Raw genomic sequence first — 23,914 nt, 5'->3', positions numbered from 1 at the left:
GTCTAATCTATTTATCAAATAAAAAGTACAAAGTATGTTAGTTACGGGCAGACAAATTCTATGCAATTAATTTTCTTCATAGTGCTGAGTTGGTTCAGCGTGCCGGTTTAATACCAGTTTTATGTCGTGACTAGAAATAGCAACCGCAGTAGTATAAGTACCCGCTCTTGATTCGTAAAATACAATAAACAAACAAAGACACCGGAAATCAAAAACACAGCATTCTGAGGTGCTTGGTGCGCAAAAGGCGGCATGTATCGTTCCGTGAAATATAATAAATAAACCAAACACCGGAAATTCGGAAAAGCGTGCTGTGGCGCTTCGTGGTACGCGAGTTGTGTATTTCGTTGAACTAATGACTCTGGATATCCGTGCATATGGCTGATTTTCCACGTGCGGATTTCGAAAACAGGTGTTCGAACGCTTAGTGAGAGAGAGAGAGATGGATATTCTTTCTCGCCTGCACCATCGAGATGCTTTGGCGACGGAGTTGCGATACGGCCCCATGAGGTCATGTAGTCTGCACCCCCGTTTTTTCTCCTCCATGCTGTCCGTGATTGCTGAGCGCCTAGCAGGATAGCTGCGGATACCATTTTTTGAGTCTTTGGTATGACCCGGCCGGGGATCGAACCCACGACCTACCGCTCGAGAAGCCGGACGCATAACCATTACACTATCTCGCTCGGTGACCTACTCATTATGCGCAACAAATGACTCTGACATCCTGACGAGCCCAATAAATACTAGGGATGGTGTGAACGTGAGGTTCACGTTCGCGTTCTGTGTGTGAACCTCGGAAATTTAGAGGTTCGCGTTCACAACAGAACCTTGGTAGGTTCTGCACAGTGAACCTTTTGATAAATTGTAATTTTCACTCCATTATAAGATCTTTGGCTCAAATTTATTGCATTCCAACTGCGGGCCACTCCATGAATGGTGCTGGCAGCATAGAAAATCAACACTAAACGAGCATGTACCATGCACCTTCACAACCTTAAAAGTTTTACTTGCTTTGTTGCAAAAATTTTCTCGGAATATCCAGCTTTCCGTTTGTGCATATTTAGTGACTCTGCTATGAGCTTGACCGCAATCGATATACGTAATAGTCAGCGAATGATGCTTATTCAACCAATCGATGACATTTATATCGTCTTCTGATGTAAAAAATCTAACGGTCGAACTGGGTCAATCTTGACTTCATATCTTTACTGTATCATTAAAACCAAATCCGTGCGATTAAGGTGCTTGCTACTGCTACATAACTTGTTGTTTGTGGTATCGGTAGCGAGTATAGAAACCAATTGTACACTCTGCTCAATATCAATGTAGCAATACTCGAACTCCAAACACATTGACCGGTCTGGCTAGGATCGTTAAGGCGTAAGCTTATATTCCTTGGTAAGTCCTCGTCGAAATTGTTGGCAAAGCGACGGAATGTACTGATTTTATGCAATTATTATATCCTTTGATTACCGCAGTTGATACTTTTAGCGACGTTTAAAACGCCAATATGTACTTCAGCATTGTGGCATTATGTGGGCCGAATCTTCGCTAGCTATCGTGTACAATGTACATTAATAGAGGGCATAGTCTATCACTTCATTGAACGAAAGGGTTGGAATTAGCACTATGACGTCACGAAGTTCACGTTCGAGTTCACACAGAGCCTTTCAAAAAGGTTCGCGTTCACACGAACCTGAACCTTTCAGAGGTTCACACCATCCCTAATAAATACCTATGGTAAATGTGATACGGAAAATCAACGTTTCGCAAGCTGTATGTAAGATTAACCATACACGCGATTAGTTGCACGGTGCACGCGTTATGTAGACGTGATAAATATAGAAGCGCTCAACACCCAACTAACTCCGTATGACATCACGCGTGGATGTACGATCACTGCGGTAATTTTCCTAGCCGAAATTAAGATGAATCCAAGTGTTATATTGCAAGATATCGTGATGCTGTATTACAGAATGGCATGTCGTCATTATCAGCTAATATTTCACAAACCTAATCGTTTAGACTAATCAAGGCTAAAGTTGAAACAGCAGTATCAGGGGGTCAAAAAATTCACAAAATGATTTGAAACTCAACTCAATCAGTGATCTGTTTTTCCCGTGTCAAAATTGAGTATCGGAAAATGCTATCGCCATTGCATCCCGAAATATCGACATCTTACACGACCTGACAAGGCCAATTACTGACAGATGGCCATGCGTTATATCCAATTATACGTTGCCCATCTAACTGAACCGCTGTATGTATGATAAAATAAAAGTTGCGCGAGAATATAGCGTACGGCCGATTTTGCATGTCGCGGGTTGAATAATGCTTGAATTCTTTCGTACTATCTAACGTGCCCAATGTAAAACATCCTGGGTCTACAGATTTATTACTAACACTTCCATCATCACAAAAGCGATTGATAAAATGTTTATTACATGCATTCTAATCAGGCGGACTTACCTTATATGTACATTGCAGAACGGTAAAGTGATCGGAGATATAGACTACACTGTGTTTTGTCTTGATGTTCGTTAGTAGTATTGATGCATTTTATTCCTTTCTATTCTCCAAAATAATTGTCATTGCGAAATCTAGAAAACTAAAGAGCGTTGCTTGGGTAATATGAATTCGAGTTGGCATTAAATTCCTAACACTTTACTACAGGGTAGGCTCAGGCTGCAACAGTTCTGATTTAGCAGACGCTGGTGACAAGGGTCTCGCCCACTCAACGTATTTTAAAGTATCGCATACTCACATCGAAAACACTGACATTAACGTTTACCCCAAATATTCTTTGCCGCGTTACTATTTCCACGATATCACTCATCAAATATTACATATTATGTTTTAGTGTGACACGGGGTAGAACTGGATCACACCAAACTCGACGGTGCATTCCTGTGCGTCATGTTATGCATACTGGCAAAGGCGATAGCATTTTCCGATACTCAATTTTGACACGGGAAAAAACAGATCACTGATTGAGTTGAGTTTCAAATCATTTTGTGAATTGTTCGACCCCTTGATACTGCTGTTTCAACTTTAGCCTTGATTAGTGTAAACGATTAGGTTTGTGAAATAGCTGATAATCACGACATGCCATTCTGTAATACAGCATCGCAATATCTTGCAATACAACACTTGGATTCGCTCGAGATAAAATCATCTTGATTTCGGCTTGGAAAAATACCACAGTGATCGTATATCCACGCGTAAGATTGTCATACAGAGTCAGTTGCGTGTTGAGCGCTTGTATATTTATCAGGTCTACTTAACGCATACGCCGTGAAATTATGCCATAATTGTGTAAATACTTACAAAAAACATGTTATATAAGCCTACGGACAATTCCCACCCGATTTAGCCGACGTATATCGATATGGGATGGTTGGAACCCTCGGTTCAACAGCAATAGTACATTTATTTCGTCAAAGGAGCTACTTTTACCCTATGTTTTCAATTGTCAATGTCCATCCACTATGACATCACAATTGAATATTCGGGGCTTCAAGGCTTTTAAAAAACATAAAAAAAAAACAAAAAAAAACATGTTTTAAATTGGGGTCTCGTTTTAAACATGTTTGTTTTAAATTGGTTTTTGTTTTTAATGCAACCCTACTCCCAATACTGACGTATAAATTCTGGAGTCGACCTCGGTCGTTTACAGTTACAGTTACAGTGACGTGTACAGTTAAATCCGTCATACCTCACACGCAGCGCCAACGCCGCATCCCGACTAAATCATAGAGAACAGCGTGAAACTACTCCAACGTAATAGCCCCTGTGATCTGAAATATTCCGTAGTCATGAATATCTAGGGTTGATAATGAAGCATTACATTATAAAGCAAAACTATTGATTAGGAGGTAACGATTCGAGATGATTTGTCCGGTTTGGCCCGAAAGCGATTTAAAAGTTGAATATGACGCGCAACCTGAATTTAATTTGACACTCTATATACAGAGAATTGGTCATGATCCTTGGAACAATTTTCAAATAGAGTGCATTGCACATTGAAATTAACGACCACGAAAAGGAAATGAACTGAAAAGCAGGTAAAATACGGGTAAATTTATTTCTCAAGTGATAGTCATATCTAGAAGTAGTTTTTGTTGGACCAATTTAGATTTTACGAAATCTATCCCAGTTATGCAGGGCATACCGATGTCTCTCTGCCTTAATCCGGGGCTGTTCACGAAGTACCAACATTTAATATTCATAAAAGTCAAGTAAAGCCCAGAAATTTTGTTGCGCTTCGCGCACGGTAGTTATGGAGTGACGAATATGTTTTCACGAAAGTATTAGTGAATATAATTTAGGTACCGGATTGCTTGGTTCTGCTCACACCGCATTGTCGCCCATATCAAATATATCATCACAGTAAATATGGCCCACCGTAACGTTTGAAACTACCGTTTCGCAATCTAGCAATTAGCTATCATGTCGTAATCTAGCGGCCCATGACGCGTCCTGCTAATCTGGAAAATCCTGCATTATTGAACGTTACACCTGTTTTAGCAGATCACCTTTGAAACTTAATGGAAAAAAGACATGAAATATATTTTACGCTCTTTAGAAGTGGTATTTGTATTTCGCTTTCCAATTCCGAGTATCATACTTTCATTTCTAATTACTTTCAGTTCTTTTGTCTGCAGAACCTACATGTTGAAGCATAAAAGCAAGTGTAGTAATGCCTCTATTTTCCGAAAATAAAGCTATACTAAATATACATTTTAAGATCCACAATATTTGTTATTAACATATACTAATCGCGCAAAGTGTTGAAGCCGTATCCGATACAACTTTTCCGTATTGCTCTTCACCTAAACTTGTAGTCTTATAATATGGGGTAGGGCGCCATGCCATGATATCCTCTAAAACGGGGTCTTCCAGTAAACAAACGATTAGTATCGCATTTTCATTTACATATTATAATTTGCATTCCATGATGCGGGCAAATGCTTATTCAGTCGAAAATTGATACCTCCTTGGGATGCATCAATACGAATCAAGCTCTCTGAGCCTTCCGCATAGCTCAATTTGCAGCTTTTGACAGTCCATGCGAACGAATTAAGACTGTTTTCAAAACTACTTACTTACTTGAGTAGATTTAAAGTCAGTCAATTCTACTTCTACCTCAAGTAGTTTTAGGTGGCTTATGGAAGAAGTACTTCTACTCGTACTTGAGTAGATTCATTTTTCGCTAATTCTACTTCTACTGGTGTAACTTTCTTGACTACTTTGACCACCTCTGGACATCAGTTGCATTCCTCAACAGGTCAGTGTTCGAATATTTCTCTGCTACTTGACATTGATGATCCAGATCGGTAAAATGGTGCTGATTGCGATTGAGAATGGGCTATGCCAATGAATAGTATTCATGAGTTACACTTCCCATAAGCGTTGATACTAGAGATTTTTATGTGCTCGATGCTTTGCGACCTTCAGGGAAACTAAATGGTAACCCACTGAGCGTATAAAGCACATTAGTCATTTTCTGGTCTTTCAATATTACATGAACCCCCCTCTTTTCATAGAGTAATAAAAAGCATTTTTACCACGATATATTGATACAATTAGATGGTATTCACCGAATGTGGAGGATGAAATGAAGAGAGGACGACAAATTGTTATAGGAATAAGATCTGTCACTATGCCCATTAGTCTTATAATCCGCCAATGAGAGTACTATGGAAGTGCTGCAGAGCAAATGATAGAATATCATATATTATCAAATTGTATTGTGTAGAAATATACATTGAACCGACAAATAATATAGATATTGACTATCACTTGAGAAATATATTTACCCGTATTTTACGTGCTGATTATCGGTTCATTTCCTTTTCGCAGTCGTTAATTTCAATCTGTAAAGTAGGCTACTCCATTTGAAAATTATCTCACCATCCTTTTAACGTGACTATATTTCAATGAAGTGGACTAATTTCCAGCTAATCCGTATACACTGGCGATTTCTTCATCCAAATTCCACCATAGGCCCATGTCAATATCAAAACAAGAGGGAAAGACATCCCTGCCTCCTCAGGTATACCTGGAACACGATTGTTGGTCACGCCGGTGTTACGAAATTTGGGTCACCGTAAATACTAATATTTCAAAAATGACCGAAATTGTCATATGACTGACCTCCAAACCTCCTACTGGTTGGAATTGAGTCAAAATTGTTGTGCAACGTTTTTTTTAGGTAACTTGACGATTTGACAACCAAGCCGATAAAATTTGAAAAAAGAGTTCATTTTGAACATCTCTAGTGTACAGAAATGATTTTCGCGGTTTTGCTAATTTCGAATGATTTCGGGATGGACCGACAGGGATATCAAGAAAGTTGGATCCTAAATCAACATTTCTTCAATACTTCAACAGTTGTCCCGTGTCTTCTCATAGCGAGGGGAGGCGACTTACGCAGTAAACGACCGCGCTACGGCAGCAATATTGGCTGGTTCGAACCCCTTGCAAGGGCAAACTTCTATGTGTCGGTGGTTTATCTAGCCTTCTCATCGTCGAACCCATTCTACTAATGGTGTCTCGAAAAGCCCATCAACACAGTATTGCCAAGCCGTAAATTGTTGGCAGCAGAGATCCGAAATCAGACGCATGCAAGAAAATCTGTCTGAAGAGTGAGAGGTCACGATTGAAAAAGAATACAAAAGTCAAAGATACCGATATATATTCATAGTCAATGACACTGAACTATACAAATATGGATGTCTTGGTGCACAAGGTCTATAAAGGCTATAAACGTCACCGTAATAACGCCTTGAATTAATAGTAATAGTTCCCAGGATTACTACGGATATGCGAGGTAGCCTAATATACTGAACGTGGCGACGCGATTGCTTTCCGATTCTATTTTCAGGTGCTCTGACGATGGAGGCATCGCTTCGAATTTGCGGTCGAGCTCTAGTATTTCTGCTGCTGAGCAATATCGGATACGGAGCCGCGCGCTACAAACTTCTGCTGGTTTCCTTCGACGGGATGAGGTTTGTGCGATTGTCGTAAATGCTTATTTATGATCTTAGCACGAATTTGTTAATGAAAACTGGAAACATCGGTTTAGCCTTAGCTTGTCACGTCTTTAACTGCATATTCATTGGCTGGGAGTAAGTAACCGCCACTCTGACTTCTCATGAGATTTTTCTCGGTGGGATAGTTTGGCGGTAAATACCGAATATAGCGTCAAGCTTCTCAATCGGTGGATTGTGAGTTCTAGCCCCGGCCAGTTAACATACTTACTTGCAAATCCGCTACCCGTGGAATCTCCGCCTTATAGCCTTGTACGATTCTTAAGCCGCTCTTTCTTCCTGGTGCGTTGACGGTGCAGAAGATATATCCTTCCTTACTGCTTAGACGGTGGAAATCGACACCCTGCATAAAACGTCAATAACTGGGATGGCGATCGTCTGTCGATGTATTGTTCAATCTCGAAACGGTGCTTAAATAAAGTGAAGCAGCCTTTACGTAAGCTGCGAAATGAATCTCTAATAATTTTTTTTATTTTATAGGAACGAAGATTAGAAAGCCTTCTATAACACTAGCGTCAGGCTTGATAAATCGATGGTTAAAGTTAGTTCAACGTCTGACGACTTGTGATTTTTTGCAATCATGACCTGCAGATTAACTGCCCTTGGCAGGGACGAAGAGTCAGAGAAACTGGAGGCGTCTCTACCCCCTCTAAATCTTTTAATTCGACGTCGTGACGGCGTATTTGTTTCCTGCGTCACACATAATCCATGATATCATATCATTGCTACAAAAAATCATCCCCAAAATATTTTCAGTCTGGTTACACCTATGCCCTATAAGCATCTGATCGGCACTGCCAATAAGCTATTCATAATTTGGAGGAAGTTATTATCACAAAGTAAACGTTTAGCGTCTAACTCCAAAATATATATCGAAATATACTAAGAGAACTATCGGTAAACCCCGTACCCGTCAGATAATATCCCGGCATCCGATACCTTCGTCGGCATATTTACGATCTGGGATTCTCAACTGAATGCAACAATCTACATGTACAGATGGGACTACATATACCGGAGACCGGATTTGAAAAGCTTCCAGTATCTAGAGTTGAATGGCGTTAAGGCAGATTATCTAACACCGCCATTCCCGACCCAAACATCGCCATCTCATATTACAATTGCCACAGGTAAGCGGCTCATAGTATACTGCTATTTCAAGCAGGGCTGCGGAGTCGGAGTTTAGCTAATTTGCGCTTGATGGAGTCGGAGTCGGAGTCGTGAAAACTGTGGTGGCTGGTGGCTGGATTCGGAGTCAGAGTCGCGGAAAATTTACTGACCGGAGTCGGAGTTGGAGTTTGTGAAAATGACCCTGACTTCGACTCCGACTCCGACTCCAACTTCTTTATCATGAGAACAAATGCTTTCAAAGATATCTTTAAATTACTAATAATAACTATAATAAGATTTTAATGTACCATCAATCAGGGCTTTGGAGCCGGAGCCCCGGAGCCGTGCATTTTTACCGGAGCTGGAGCCGGAGCTCTACATAAAATTCAGCCGGAGCTGGAGTCAGTTATTTGAGGGTAGCTCCGGCTCCGACGTATTTCATAAGACGCTATTATATATGCAACAACCATATCTGTTGAGTTCAGATAATTCAACAGCAGACCTTCGAGAAATTAAGAATATTTTCCTCTTTGGCGCTATACGTTTTCCGACTGACTATTTTCCTTGGGATATAACAGCAGAGCAGTCATATGTTCAATGTTTAATTTTCATACATGAGTGCCGAGCCTCGGTATGCTAAATATGCCTGTGAATATTGTGAGTATTCGTCATACCCGCAATTCCATCCTCAGCACAACCTTGTTTGCCACTTGTACTGTTCGAAAATAATGATCACTATGTATTACGCGAAATGGGAGAGAGGATAAAAACGTGATTTCGTTGCACATGTAGATATGACGAGAACGAGCCGAGAAATTCCATCTCATCGTTGCTATGAATCGGATGAGCAAATACTCCCTCTTTCGTGATAGTTCTTTAATCGGGCCGCGAAATTGGACAGTGTTATTGTGTATGCAATTATGCATGCGAATTTGAATTCATTACCTCGCATGATCGTCATTCACTTCAGTGAGGATTTTCGAGCGTAAATAGGGGATGGCAGAAGAGTAGCCCAAAACGCCGTTACGCTGAGCAAACAATTGTCGCGGTGCGAGCTACTCAATGCGATGTCAGGACCCCATGGTATTTTATGTTGGAGACAAATTACTGATTTGATACACGATTTCCAATTTGTAATCATCTGTTTCGTAAATTCATCCTTGATGTCTGCTTGATACTCTAGTATTCCCGGATTATTGCGCACTGTGACTTGTAAATGTACATTGTGCAATGTGCATGCTGCATAGTTTAATTCGTTATGGGCATTGCGCAATGTGCATGGCGCAGCGTTGAATTCGATTATTCGATTCGTTTAAGCGGGAAAATATTATATTCCGGTAAATTTGATCGACACCGAATGGATTGGTAACGAGTTCACCAGTACCGAACGTTAAACCACTGGCCATTTGAACAATTTGGTAGAAATCGAATTTTTATTGATGCGGTCGTGATATCCGCCCATATTTCTCTTACTACAGTTACAGTTGAATAATAATCGCACATTTAAAGATTGAATTGAGCTGTATGTATGGCTTAATGCTAACGAGTACAGCGCCAGTGTTAAAACGCCGCGTCAGAATTTTAATGCTGTACACAGCAATGGCATGGAGTAAAGTGCGTTCTGGTGCAACTATGATGTTATCGACAATTGACAAGTAATCATTATGACGTCACAAGCTGACACGGTGGCACCTATGTCTTCGTTGCTGCATCCGATGTTACTGACGGCTGACCGACCCTAGATTACTATAGATAACTAACCTGCGGGTAAATTAGTAATGTGTATAGACTAAGGGGGCCAACGTTTTCGGCTAAAGGGCCACATGAAATTAACGAACGAGTGCGCTGCCCACTAGCCTCACCAGCCGCGTAAAATTTTCAGTTAACATTAATATTACTTGGGTATATTGCGGGTCGACTTTATACCGCTTGCTGGGCTCAGTTTTCAAGGACAGGACTATTCGGCATCTGGACATATCGATATCGAAGATTTCCGCTAATATACAACAATCAGTTTTTGCCTACATTTCATCTTCGACGATCTCTCTGCGAGCGCAAACGCGAAAAGACTTTCTCTCGTAATTCGAATGTGGTTAGACTCAATCGGCTATATCAAGCGTTTTTCATTTTCAGGAGGGGGTAGGCTACAAAGAAAGAAATCGAGTGATAATTAAACACGCGAAGCGTGAAGAAAAATTTTACTACTCTTTTAGTTTCTTGTAACGTAAGATGATTTACTAAAAATGTGACTGGACCCTGGATCTGCCAATGCGTCGGAACCGGTATTTTAGTCATCAACATCCCAAGTGTCGCGACCAGAAAAATCATATTTTTGGTTGGCCTTGCAAGTTCACAATCTGAGCAATTCAAAATCGATAATATAATAGGATTTCGATGATATAATGGGAAGTTAGCTCGCGTGCTACTCAAAACCTTCTCGCGGGCCACATATGGCCCGGAGGCCGCGGGTTACCCACCCCTGAAATAGACAGACATCTTCGATAGTTTTCAGAGCCGGAGCCGGAGCTGGAGCTGGAGCAGTGATGATAATGCGGCTCCAGAGCTGGAGCCGGAGCTATTGTATGATGGAAGAAAACTCCGGAGCCGGAGCTGGAGCAATGCAAATTTACGGCTGCTCCAAAGCCCTACCATCAATCACTGTTATTAGTAATGAATGATACAGATCAGAGGCGGCCAGACCGTGTCCCACAGGGCAAAGGTGGCCCGCGAGAAGGTTTTGTGTGGCCTGCGAGGTAATTCTCGAAATTGGATATAACATCAGGTAAAATTGCAAGGCCGAACAAAATTTGATTAGCCTGAACGCGAAATTTGATGATGACTAAAACATCAGTTTCGATGCATTGGCGTAACCAGGGGCCAGCCACATTCATCGCAGATCTTCGTATATGACCATGAAGTAGAATATTCCGTAGCAGATTTATTTAACTTGAAATTTTTATTACAACTTCGTATGATTTATTGTCACATTTCTTGTATTTAGTATAGGAAAGCCTCCTGGAGATTATTAATACGCGTAATTTACATAATTGAGTTCAACTATACTCGCAATTAGGGAATAACGTGACGTCCAACATGCGACTTGGCTTGTGCGTTCGAAGCGAGATCGTTGGCGATGAAACATTTGTACAAAATGACAGAGACATGTTCACCGAAACCGTCGATATTGCTATGTCTAAAACGCTAATTAATCCTGTCCTTGCCTAATGAGCCCATTGCTATACAGAGGCGACCCCCAATATATGCAAGTAAAATATTTATTGATCGAATTCTTTCATCACCTTTAAAAAAATTTCGTGCTTCGCACGACCAGGGCATGACTGCACAATGTACAGATGTACACTGAGTTTTCATGACATAATTGCTATCAATTCTAAAGCGTAGTCATATAAGTCTTGTTTTCAATATTACCGAATTCGGTTCGTTCCTATCGGGCGACTAAAATAAGGTCATCAACATACAAGTTGCCCGCGCAATGGTTCGTAAATCTCATGTAGCTATTTGGCCGATAAATTTGACCACCCCTGACATAGATAGCATTGGACATAATTTGCAAATTACAATTCAGTTGCATAGAGTGAGAAAGAAGCAATATGCATCTTAGCCATGCAGTCACAAATTGATGTAATTTGTGGAATTATACCATGATATTGTGACAGAGCAAATATATCGTCTGGTTGTAAAATTGATGTAAATATAACTAAACGCTCCTTTCCACTTGACAAAATTAAAAATATTGGTAGTGTAGCATAGCAGCTGTGGTCGAACAAATGAGTAAGAATGACTGCAAGTCCCAGTCCTTGAATGCTTGACTAAGTGCATGTAGACTAGACAATAGACATATATGCTAGACCATTGGCACCGAGTTACGGGGTGGCGGGGTGGCGCAGTCACCCCAAGACACATTTATAGGGTGGCGACCACCCCATACAAAATGCTTAGACGCCCGCCGCCGGTCAGTTAGCGAGTCCGCGATATCGACGACGGAGACGACGAACTAGCGCTTAAAACGCTCCAATAAATTGTAATCCATGATTAGTAATCATAATCATACAATCGAAGCGACCTCGTTTACGACATCGATTTGAACATGCGTGCGCCAACACAATATCCTTTCTCGACCAGACGAGCGAAGTCACGCTCTACTTGTATTTGCGCGCATATTCGATTACCAAATAATTCTTGAGCTACTTTCGTGAGTCTCTTTAATTGGATAGCGAAATAGGACAGTGAGTTTGTGTATGCCTGCGAATTGAAAGTCGTTCCTGCGCAAAGTACGTATATTCATTACTCTAGCTCAGGGTCGGCCAACCCGTGGCCCGCGGGCCGCATTTGGCGCGCGAGAAGGTTTTGAGTGGCCTGCGCGGTAATTTTCGAAATTAATAATATTATCAAAAATGGATTGCCTATATTGGGCACTTGCAAGACCAACCAAATATTTGATTAGTCTGGGCGCAACACTTGAAATGCAACGACTAAAATATCTTTTACGACGCATTGGCACATGCATGGGCCAGTCGCGTTTTGGTAGATCTTCGTACATCACAATAAAGCAGAATATTCTGCGGCAGATTTATCTAAAGTTAAAATTTTATTTCCGCTTCCCGCAATATAATGTCACTCGATTTCTTGCTTTTAAGATATTGTTACACCTAACCCCCCTGAAAATGAAAGAACGCCTAATGTACCAGATTGAGCAATTACGAGAGAAAGTGTCGTCCAACATCATGTATGTCGCAAAAAGACCGTAGACGATGAAACCTATAGGCACAACATGATTGACGCATGTTCGCCGAAGCTTTCGATATCGATATGTCCAGGCGCCGAATAGTCAAATCCTTGCGAACTTAGCGCAGCGATATACAGCAGACCCGCAATATACTCAAGTAACAATATTATTGACCTATAAACTTTGAAAAATTTCGCGCTTTGCGAGGCTAGTGGCCCGCACGCTGGGACGTCAATTGCATGTGGCCCTTTGACCAAAAAGGTTGGCCACCCCTGCCCAACAAGTCTTTGCTAACGTTTATCGAGAAATGCAGCTCAAACTTCGTTATAATGAGCAAACAATCGACGAGATGTCAGACTCGGAACCCCATTGTGTTGTACGCAAGTCGAGGAATCACTGATTAGATGCCCGCTTTCTGGTTTGCCATCATCTATATGTAGGCTATATGTAGGCTACCTATTCTTGTCTGCTTTATACCTCGTATTCCCTCGATGTCACTTGTTAGTGTCTGATTTGTTATTGATACTGCACATTGTGCAGTACGCGGCGTCGCATTACGTTCTCAAATATTTATGCTACGTGAGATTCTCGGTGGCGCAAATTCTGAATTTATTCGATTGGTTTGAGTGGAAACATTCAGTTCCAATAAACGTCATTGCTGGACTGACTCTATCGGGCACAACCATATCGCGGATCCATCGAGATTTGTATTTCTAATCATAAGGTCGCGACATGCGCCTATATTGCTCTTGACGCAATAACACCTGGATAATCATAATCACACCATTTTACGATCAAATTCGACTGGCTGGTCGGGACCTACGTAGGCCCTTGGCTGATATTAACCAGCGCGTTATTGCTATTAAAACCCTATGTGCGTAGCCAAGGAGTTTCTCAATTAAAATTAGGAATACCTTCTTTTGAAATGCCAATTCAATACTTTGTATTATCGATGCTGCGTACTGCACATTAGTCAGAGTCAGAATGATTTATTTACGAAATGTGTCATTGACATCTGATGTGCGCGATCGTCGTTGGTTTGATTTAGCGCGACAGCATGCAGGCCTGCGCGCTATAATCGCTGGCATGAACTATAACGTGCACCAGGCTTAGTGACGAGCATCGGAGCTGAGTCGGAGTGGATTCCGAGCGGGGTTTTGCCGATTTTGAGACAGTCGGAGCGGAGTCGGAGTTTACTACAGATATTGTTTCGGAGAATTCGGAATATTGTAACTTTTGTCTCCGATATCTTTGGATAGCTCTGACCAGAATACACTCTTGATTATGATTAAAAACCAAAACACAGACAGTTGACACCTTGTAAAGTTGTAATATGACAGGTAACATGCAAAAATGATTGCCAAGCGCATAAAAATCAGCAGTCATCTGCACTGCAATTGGGGACTGGAGAGTAGACAATACTATGAGGCCAACCATATTATCACATTAATTTAGTAAAACACATTACCAAGTGTACCATGCTTGCCACTGTTTCGGATACTTGACGAGATTCATCGGAGTATCTCGGAGTCTGGGATTGAGCTTTCAATTTACTCAGAATGGCTCGCGGGCCGGATGAAGTGGTCTGACGGGCAGGATGCAGCCCGCGGCCCGTATGTTTGACACCCCTGTGCTAGATAGAAATCACCAGGCTTGACGTTGTATGTACATTGAAAAAAAATGCTTTTCAATTTTGGTGCCATATTTGTTGCGATTATACCCAAATGTGTCGTCGGAAGCATTACACGTTGTAATTACATTCGCCATAACCTAAAATTATGGGAATGAATTTTCGGCGCTCGTTCATATCAAACCGAAGACGCGTATTTTCAAGACATCACCACGTATTTTAGGATATGCAGTTGCAGAATTTGCTTTGAAATATCAAAAGTCCCAATTTCAACATGAAGACTATGATCTTATTTTCAAGAAAAGTCATTTTGTTGCTCTTTATCACTAAGCCTACAGCTATCATTTGCACAAGTCAAATGGCGATTGCATGATAATTGAGCTAAATTTGATCTAAAACTTCGTGGGGGTCCGCGGGGTCCGTGACGGTCCGGAAGGGGTCCGCGAAGACAAAAAGGTTGAGAACCACTGGCCTAAACTATAAGCGTCTGCTACAAGCCTCGCATGATTTACCTGCTATGTCTACATACCAGCGTGAAATTAAATAACTTTGAATCGGCGCAATTGACTACGAACGGACTCGAACGGACGTATTTGATTAGCGCTAATACTAAAACATCAGATGTGTGTTATGTGTTATGTGCCAAGTTATCAAAAGATCCGACAGGACTGAATCACCTGAAATCGGTGCCATTACAGAACAGATTCCACAGCAGACATCAATCGTATTAATTTGGGAAATTGTCGTCACGGAGGTAGCGTATTCAATTGTTCGCGCGCGTGTTGGTAAATAGATGTTGTTGAAGCGAGACCGAGGAATCGCTAATTACCCGCTAGACTCGCTGGCAAGCTTACGCGCACCTCTACGCGTAATTCTTCAACACGATCAAGCTTTTCCTATCCATGTATTATGGTCAATAAACATTTACGCATGTACTTAACTGTAGTAAATTGATGCTAACTTGGTAAATTTGAAACAATTCCAAACTCCTCCCTTTTTATTCAAACTCCTCCCAGTTTTCATCTGCCAACCCCATGTAAAAATAAAAGTCGGCGCCTATGTATTAGACCAGTGCTCTTCAACCGGGGTTGTCGTACACCCTGGGGTGTACTAGAATTTGCAAAGGGTGTACCACTCGGATGGGGTGTACAGGGGTGTACCAGATCCGAATTACAATGAGCCGATGGCTAGCTATCACAATGGCAGGTTTATGGGTCAGTAAAGGTTGACGCACAGGTTAATGAGCAATATGGTACGATGTTATCTCAAGTGCAATACTGCACACCGCGTGATTGTGATGTCATAAGCAAATATTTCTCCTATTCATTTAGCCGTCGGCAATAGACCAATAATTCTGTTTGGTGTTGGAAAGTATGCAGAAGAAACATGTGTTCAGCTAGTCATTTGTCTTTCAATGATTTTTGAGGAAACCGCCGCGATAGCTCAGACTTCTTGAATCGGTACTTCCTATCCGACGTTAACAAATACCGCAATGCACATAAATGAAGTGACATAGCCAGCCGGAGTCGAAACAGCTTCCATGTTGAAATCGAAACCCTTTTGTTTAAAAATGCCGATTTTATGTCCAGTATTTCGCCACATATTTGCAATTTAGTATTTTGAGATTAGTGATTCTAATAAGCGACAATAGACTGTGTATAGCGCCATACGATCTGAGGTTACTGACATCTCTTGCAGCCCATGTGCTTCTATCGACTGTGTGTGGTGTGGGGCAGGCCTGATACGCAGTAGGCTGGTGCGCCTGCTATCATCGTTGATGTGAATTACCGCTTCTGCAGCAGTAGCTTTACCTACTCTCTCCCCAATTCTGTTAAATTTAGGTTGATTATCGTTCGTAATGTCATGCTGTTTTGTAGGCTGACACGAAATAAATTCCAATTTGCGTGGCGGGCGGCCTACTGGCTGCGAATAGACTCTGTGACCAAATACTATTTTATTAAAATCCAAATTTTTGGACGGCAATAACTCCGCTTCTACTGGTTGGAATTCAACCAAATTTGAAGAACATTGTTTTTATAGACAACCTAATACTTTCATGGGGTGAATAGAAAAATTTCAAATTTTTCGTTCTTTATTTTTGTATAATAAATAGAAACTTTCTTCTCCCGTAGCAACGCGGCTACTGGTTGGAATTGAACCAAATTTGGTGTGTAGGTTTAAGTTAGGTAGCCTAACAATTTTATTAAGTAAGCCAGTACGATTTGAGAAAAAAGTCAGATTTGAAGACCCCTAATGAACTGGGGTGTACGAGTTTTGAGCAAACGTTAAAAGGGTGTACCACGTCGAAAAAGGTTGAAGAGCACTGTATTAGACTGCTTCCTAAATTTCGTTTATGACCAATATCTATTAGTAATGAGAGTGTGTGTGCTTGTAATCAGTACAGTGTGTAATGAGAAAATAAGTAAGATCCATCTCTGTATTAGTTGCTGACTCATACATAAGAGCAACAGTCCGATTGTTTTATCTACATTTTAATTATACAGGCTTAGATATATCTCGATTTTGAATGATTCATACATATAGGTTATTAGAGAGTCCATGTAATGAAAACTGATAAAATATGAATAAGGAAGGAAATTTAGAAAGGCAATCTTTCGTGCGTAGTGAATAATTCGAGCTGTGCCAAAATTAAACAATTTCGCATGCCAGCGTTAATCATATGTTTGCATATGTTTATTGGTTATATATAATAGTCATTTAACCGTCACTGTGGCATATAATTTTCGAAGTAAATTGGTAATACTGTTGGAGTCGGAGCCGGAGTCGGAGTCGGTACGTTTGAAGACTTAGGAGTCGGAGTCGGAGTCGGAGTCGGAGACGGTCCATAGAAAATGTGTGGCGTCAGAGTTGGAGTCGTTGGTAACATTTACCGGCTCCACAGCCCTGATTTCAATAGTCCACGTATGTGCTGTGCAGTGGGCAATCCCAATGCATCATATAAATAACGTATAGCAGCCCTTGGTAACCGCTATGTACTAAATTTCTGAAATGATCATAACTGAGACAGCCGTACAGAGCGATCCGACCTTTTACCTTCTTTTACTTACTCTTTTCGCGTGTCCTGACAGCTTGAGTTTGAAAAAAGTGTAGCCTGCTCTCAAGAGCAACATAACTGCTCAGTGCTTATATATCGAACAGTTTCGCATGTTTGCCTGCAGGTTTGTACCCAGAAAGTCATGGGGTGGTGCTTAACGCATATTACAACCGGAGTGATAGCACTGATCCTATTGACGACTACTACTCTACTCTCAGCATCCCGGAATGGTGGGACAATGGATACGAACCGATATGGTCCACGGTTTCGTCGCAGGTATAGTAGAATACGACGACACGGTGTATTGTTGCAAATTCATCCTTTACCGCAACGACCGCGCGATTTTACAGTGAAAGCATTGTCGGGTTTCTTGATTTCACCTTCAATAACTATGGTAAACCTTAATTTACCTTAGTTTATCTTAGTTATCTGTAATTTTACTTCCGCCATTTCGCTATATTATAATCGTAATGAATGGTAATTAGGGATGGTGTGAACGTGAGGTTCACGTTCGCGTTCTGTGTGTGAACCTCGGAAATTTAGAGGTTCGCGTTCACAACAGAACCTTGGTAGGTTCTGCACTGTGAACCTTTTTGGTAAATTGTAATTTGCACTTCATTATAAGATCTTTGGTTCAAACTTATTGCATTTCAACTGCAGGTCACTCTATGCATGGCGCTGGTAGCATAAAAAATCAACACTAAACGAGCATGCACCTTGACAACCTTAAAAATTTTACTTGCTTTTTTTATACAAAAACTTTCTCGAAATATCCAGCTTTCCGTTTGTGAATATTCAGTGACTCTCTGCTGTGAGCTTGACCCCCTATCACACAACATCACTAGCGATATACGTAGTCAGCGAATGGTGCTTATGCAACCAATCAATGATATTGATATCGTTTTCTGGTGTAAAAATCAAGCGGGCGTACGGGGTCAGTCTTGACTTCATATCTTTACTGTATCATTAAAACCAAATCCGTGCGATTAAGGTGCTGGCTACTGCTGTATAACTTGTTGTTTGCGGTATCGGTAGCGAGTATAGAAACCCGTTTTACACTCTGCGCAATATCAATGTAGCAATACTCAGACTCCGAAGTCCGAACACATTGTCCAGTCTGGCTAAGACCGTTAAGGCGTAAGCTTATATTCCATAGCAAGTCCTCGTCGAAATTGTTGGCAAAGCGACGAAATGTATTGATTTTATGCGATTATTCTATCCTTTGATTACCGCGGTTGATACATTTAGCGACGTTTAGAACGCCAATATGTACTTCTGTAATGTCACATTATGTGACCCGAGTCTTCGCTAGGTATCGTGTACAGTAATATAGGCTATCACTTTATTGAAAGACAGGGTTAGAATTAGCAATATGACGTCACGTGACGTCACGAGGTTCACGTTCGTGTTCACACAGAACCTTTCAAAAAGGTTCGCGTTCACACGAACCTGAACCTTTCAGAGGTTCACACCATCCCTAATGGTAATACATTTCATTCAGTACACTGCAAGCCTAATTAATATACGGCTACGTATAGCTTCCAGAATTCCATTATCGAATCGATTTCATTTCGTAACCACGATCACGACGTCGCGGTTAAATTTTCCGACAAACATGGACCATATTCGATGAAACGCCACACGGATATCAATTCATCGCGTTAGCGTTGACGCTTATGTCTATTCACAGGGTTTAAAGAGCGGAGTGCATCTTTATCCAGGAGGCAACATGACAGTCGCCGGAAAGAAAGCTTCACTCGTCTATAATGGAAACAGCGAAGTTGATGAGCCAACTTTTCGGAAACGGATCGACACTGTAATGGAATGGCTTCGAAACGACAGCTTTGACTTCGTAGCGCTTTATTTTGAACAAGTATGCTTAAGCAATCACATTGCACTTTGTATTACCAAATGCTTTTGTTCTGGCCTACTTTGGGATCATTGTATGCAAACGATACTCATGCAGAACCGGGAGGGTAATTCAACCACGCCGGTTATTTAGTACCACATACCATCATTCACGTGCATTTACAGTTTACACACGTGCACGCTAGATGACGAATATACAGTTGTTGTCAAATAATTAAATATCTGTTTTGGATCGGATCGGATCAGACAAAGAATAGAGTCAAGATATTTCGTTCAAACATACAATGCTTCAATAATCTATTTATTTAATATGCCATAAACAGCGTGACGTCGTCACATCTCGAAAATGCCTGATATGAATTCAGTCTGAATGAAACACTTTTTGGCAGCTTCAGACAGCTTTCTATTAGGGATGGTGAGAACGTCTGAAAGGTTCAGGTTCGTGTGAACGCAAAACCTTTTCGAAAGATTCTATGTGAACGCGAACGTGAACCTCGTGACTTCATATTGCTAATTCCAACCCTACGTTTTAGAGCAGTGGTTCCCAACCTTTTTCGACCAATCGCCGCCTTTTCAAGGTCAACACCGATCATCGCCCCCCAAATTTTGTGCACCGGTAATTGGGCATACAGACTGTAATGACCGGCGGGTTGACCAAAAAAAAAGGTCATCTTTCTCCGCTCAGAGCTGAAAATAACGTTTTTTCGCTCCACATTGCTAGGTGGATGACTAAAAAAAAAAAAGGTCAGCCGTTTTTACGCGTCATCGCCCCCCTATCGCCCCCTTCGCTATTTTCGCCCCCCGTCGCCCCCTTTGTCTATTTTCGCCCCTCCGTCGCCCCCTTCGTCATTTTCGCCCCCCTAGATCGCCAAATCGCCCCCTGGGGGGCGATATTGCCCACGTTGGGAACCACTGTTTTAGAGAAATGATAACCTAATGTGCACGATACCTAGCGACGACTTGGGCCACATAATGCCGCAATGCTGAAGTAGGCCTACATATTGACGTTGTGAACGTCGCCAAATGTAGGAACCGGGGCAATCAAATAATATAATATTCCCATAAAATCAATATCTTCCGTCGTTTTGCCAACAATTTAGACGAGGACTTGCAAGTGAATATAAGCTTACGCCTTAACAGTCTATGCTAGACCAGACAATGTATTCATCGTTTGAGTATTGCTACGTTGATATTGAGCGGACTGTAAAACGGGTTTCTATACTTGCTACCGATATCTCCCCATTAAGAGACAGCAGTAGTCAACATCCTAACACCCCGCGCGGATTTGGTTTTTATGATACAATAAGCATATGAAATTAAGATTGACAACGTACGAATTCCATATTTTTGATATCAGACAACGATATCAATTTCATTGATTGGTTGAATAAGCATAATTCGCTGACTACCTGTACCTAACATGTTGTGTATTTCGCTCTTGATGTTGTGTGATTGCGGGTCAAGCTCACATCAGATAGTCACTAAATATTCACAAACGGAATGCTGGATATTTTGAGCAAACTTTTGTAAGAAAGCAGGTAAATTTTTGAGATTGACAAGGTGCATGCCCGTTTGGTGTAGATTTTTTAAGCTGTCAGTATCATGCATAGAGTGATGGAAAGTTGAAATGCAAAGAATTTCAGCCAAAGATGTTATTATAATGACGTGAAAATGGTAATCTATGAAAAAGGTCCTCAGTGCAGAACCTGCCAAGGTTCGTTTGTGAACGTGAACCTCTAAATTTCCAAGGTTCACAAATAGAACGCGAACGTGAACCGCACGTTCACATCATCCCTACTTCGAATATACTCAGAATCTACTATGATGTTTAAGCTGTTTGGAGGGATTTTATAGTGCAACTTTTTGCAACTTTTCTCTATTTTTCAAGCCAATTTGTACTGCAACTTTTATCAAATATTGCGTTGAAATGTAAAGGGGTGATTAAAAAACATGGTATAAACTATTTCTAGTATGGTCACCTTTTTCAGGCTATTGCCTTTGTTAAAGTCACCGAGAGTGAGTTTTTCTGTAATGCCTTGGGTCAAATTGCAGACCTAGGGGGTTTTGGGTGAGAGAGAGAGAGAGATATGATATTCTTTTTCGCCTGCACCATCGAGATGCTTTGACGACGGAGTTGCGATACGGCCCCATGAGGTCATCTAGTCTGCGCCCCCGTTTTTTTTCTCCTCCATGCTATCCGTGATTGCTGAGCGCCTAGCAGGATCAATGCGGATACCAATTTTTGAGTCTTTGGTATGACCCGGCCGGGGATCGAACCCACGACCTACCGCTCGAGAAGCCGGACGCATAACCATTACACTATCTCGCTCGGTGTGTTATTTTACTTGTTTTAGTGGGAGGGGTGATCGCTATGCTGTTTGGTTTTTGGGGGGAAACGATTCCAGCATTGCGGAATTTTGTGTCGGAAAGAAGTAATTTTTGGCAGCTTCGCCATAGACCGTGCGTTAAATATCAATAAAGTAACAAATTAGACAGCTCCGCAGGAACTAGATTATACAACGGAACCTTTCGAGTATCTCACTCCCTAATAATTCAACAAAAATTATAACTGCAACTTTTTACTGCAAGTTTTGTTAAAATTAAATGCAACTTTCTCACGATTTTAGTGCAACAAAAACTTGCCCTAGTTATCCCTAATCTGTCTCCAACAGCCGGATGAGGATGGTCACGCCCGTGGGCCTTACAGCAAAAGCATTGCAGATCGTTCCATGCCGATGATCAATCGCACAATCGCCTATTTGATACGAAGTATTGAAGATAATAACTTAAGCGAAGAGTTGGATGTTATTATTGCAAGGTAATATGGACTTTGAGCATTCTATGTCGATCGCCAGCACACTGACCTGAGCACGCCATGTCACCCGCGTAAGCGGAATCTTACTAACGCCTAGAAGTGCGCCGTGCTACAAGTCGAAAGCTACATAATAAAAATAATAGTTGACAAACAACATGAATATCACAAACAGCAACAACACGCGATCTCCCTCTGAGATTGTTTTTCATTTGTGCGCGAAATTAGGTGATTGATTGATTGCTTGCTCGCGCCATCTTCGCTTGCCCGAACAAAAGCGTCTGCAATAGGCTTGGTGCGCACGATATCACCATTGACCTGAACAACCGCGTCTGCAATAGGACTGGTGCGCAGATATTATCGCTGACTTGAACTACCGCGTCTGCTATACGCTTGGTGCGCACAATATCATCGCTGGCCTGAACAGTGGCGCCTGCAATATGCCTGGTGCACACGATATCATCGCTGGCCTGATCTACAACAGACAACATGCTGTGACTACTATCTCTCCATGGCTTGGATCAGTGGTTCTCAATCGGGGGTCCGGGGAGCATTTTCAGGGGTCCGTGAAACCTCTAAATTTGCAAAATGATTGATAGCCTGATTGGAATTTTCCTAAATTAAACAAATCGCTTTCAGTTTTAGTTTCCCTTCATAACTGCTGAAACATCAACAGAATGAGCGTAAAAAATGAAATATCTCACAGTGCAAATTCATTTTATTTGCCTAATTCCCAATAGCCTACCGATACAAACATATTGCTGTTTAGAGATGATATATTGGGGTTTGTGGAAATAATAAAAAGAGTTGGGGTAGTATAAGGTCAATATTCGAAATATTTACAAAACATTTTTGATTTGCAGTTGTGAGCCTCACCAATTTAGTGAACAGTCGTTTGAAATAGAAATTTCTGAAGTTCCTTTCCTCATCTGTCCATATAAAGAAATTGAAACCTCGCCGCGGAATCCATTGTCTCCAGTGATATACATAACCGCTATTCCAGAATAACGTCAAGATGTGGTGGCAGATAGAAATGATTAGGCCGTACATGCTTCATTCATTTTCTCAATATGTGCCATGTATGTCGCAATCATACGCAAAGTTGTTGTTGTTGGAAGCGTTAGGCGATAATGCTGCATTCGCCGCGCAACTCTAAACGGCGGAACGAACGGACAACAGAACTGGCGTAACTTGCTACATTAATCAGTGGGCCGAGCGGAACCGCGAACCGCGAGGACCAAGACTAAATGACTCAAACCTAAACGGTGGAACAAGCGGGCCGCGTATTGGATGGTTTTCGCCGTCTCAGCACAAAGCAATTCGGTGTTCACACGAGCATACCAGGCGAAGCAGCTTTGATCAGTGTTTCCTCGGTTAAACTGATTCAAATGTCATCTTGGATGTAAGATTTGTTGCATGCAATTGCAAGACATATATTTTGCAATACGATGGGTTGAAAAGGCAAAATTGAGTCGTAACTAGATTTTACACAATTACATTACTTGACACGATTACATTGCTTTACAAAATTGTAAAGCAGCTGCAGAATCCGCATTGAAATAATTATAGTCCACACACTGTCTACATATACTAGGATGTTATTTTCGAGAAAGTCATTTTGTTGCTGTTTAATCGCTAG

The 23,914-nt window shown here is 41.4% G+C and overlaps 1 protein-coding gene across 1 annotated transcript in view; it reads left to right on the top strand.

The window, feature by feature from the left end:
- The first annotated feature begins 6,806 nt into the window (after positions 1-6,806).
- Positions 6,807-23,914, top strand: part of LOC145433808 (ectonucleotide pyrophosphatase/phosphodiesterase family member 7-like) — a 29,686-nt gene continuing 12,578 nt past the window's right edge. The window contains exons 1-5 of the mRNA XM_080311065.1: positions 6,807-7,010; positions 8,052-8,182; positions 17,719-17,870; positions 19,285-19,467; positions 22,136-22,281. Coding sequence (XP_080167191.1) covers positions 6,898-7,010; positions 8,052-8,182; positions 17,719-17,870; positions 19,285-19,467; positions 22,136-22,281 — 725 coding nt within the window. The 5' untranslated portion in view covers positions 6,807-6,897. The remainder of the gene's footprint in view (positions 7,011-8,051; positions 8,183-17,718; positions 17,871-19,284; positions 19,468-22,135; positions 22,282-23,914) is intronic.

This window comes from Botryllus schlosseri, chromosome 2 (genome assembly GCF_051294905.1).
Source record: "Botryllus schlosseri isolate E-star chromosome 2, Bs_hap1, whole genome shotgun sequence".
Lineage (NCBI taxonomy): Eukaryota > Metazoa > Chordata > Ascidiacea > Stolidobranchia > Styelidae > Botryllus > Botryllus schlosseri.
Note: the sequence above shows the minus strand (reverse complement) of the source record. Positions and strands in the feature narration are given on the sequence as shown.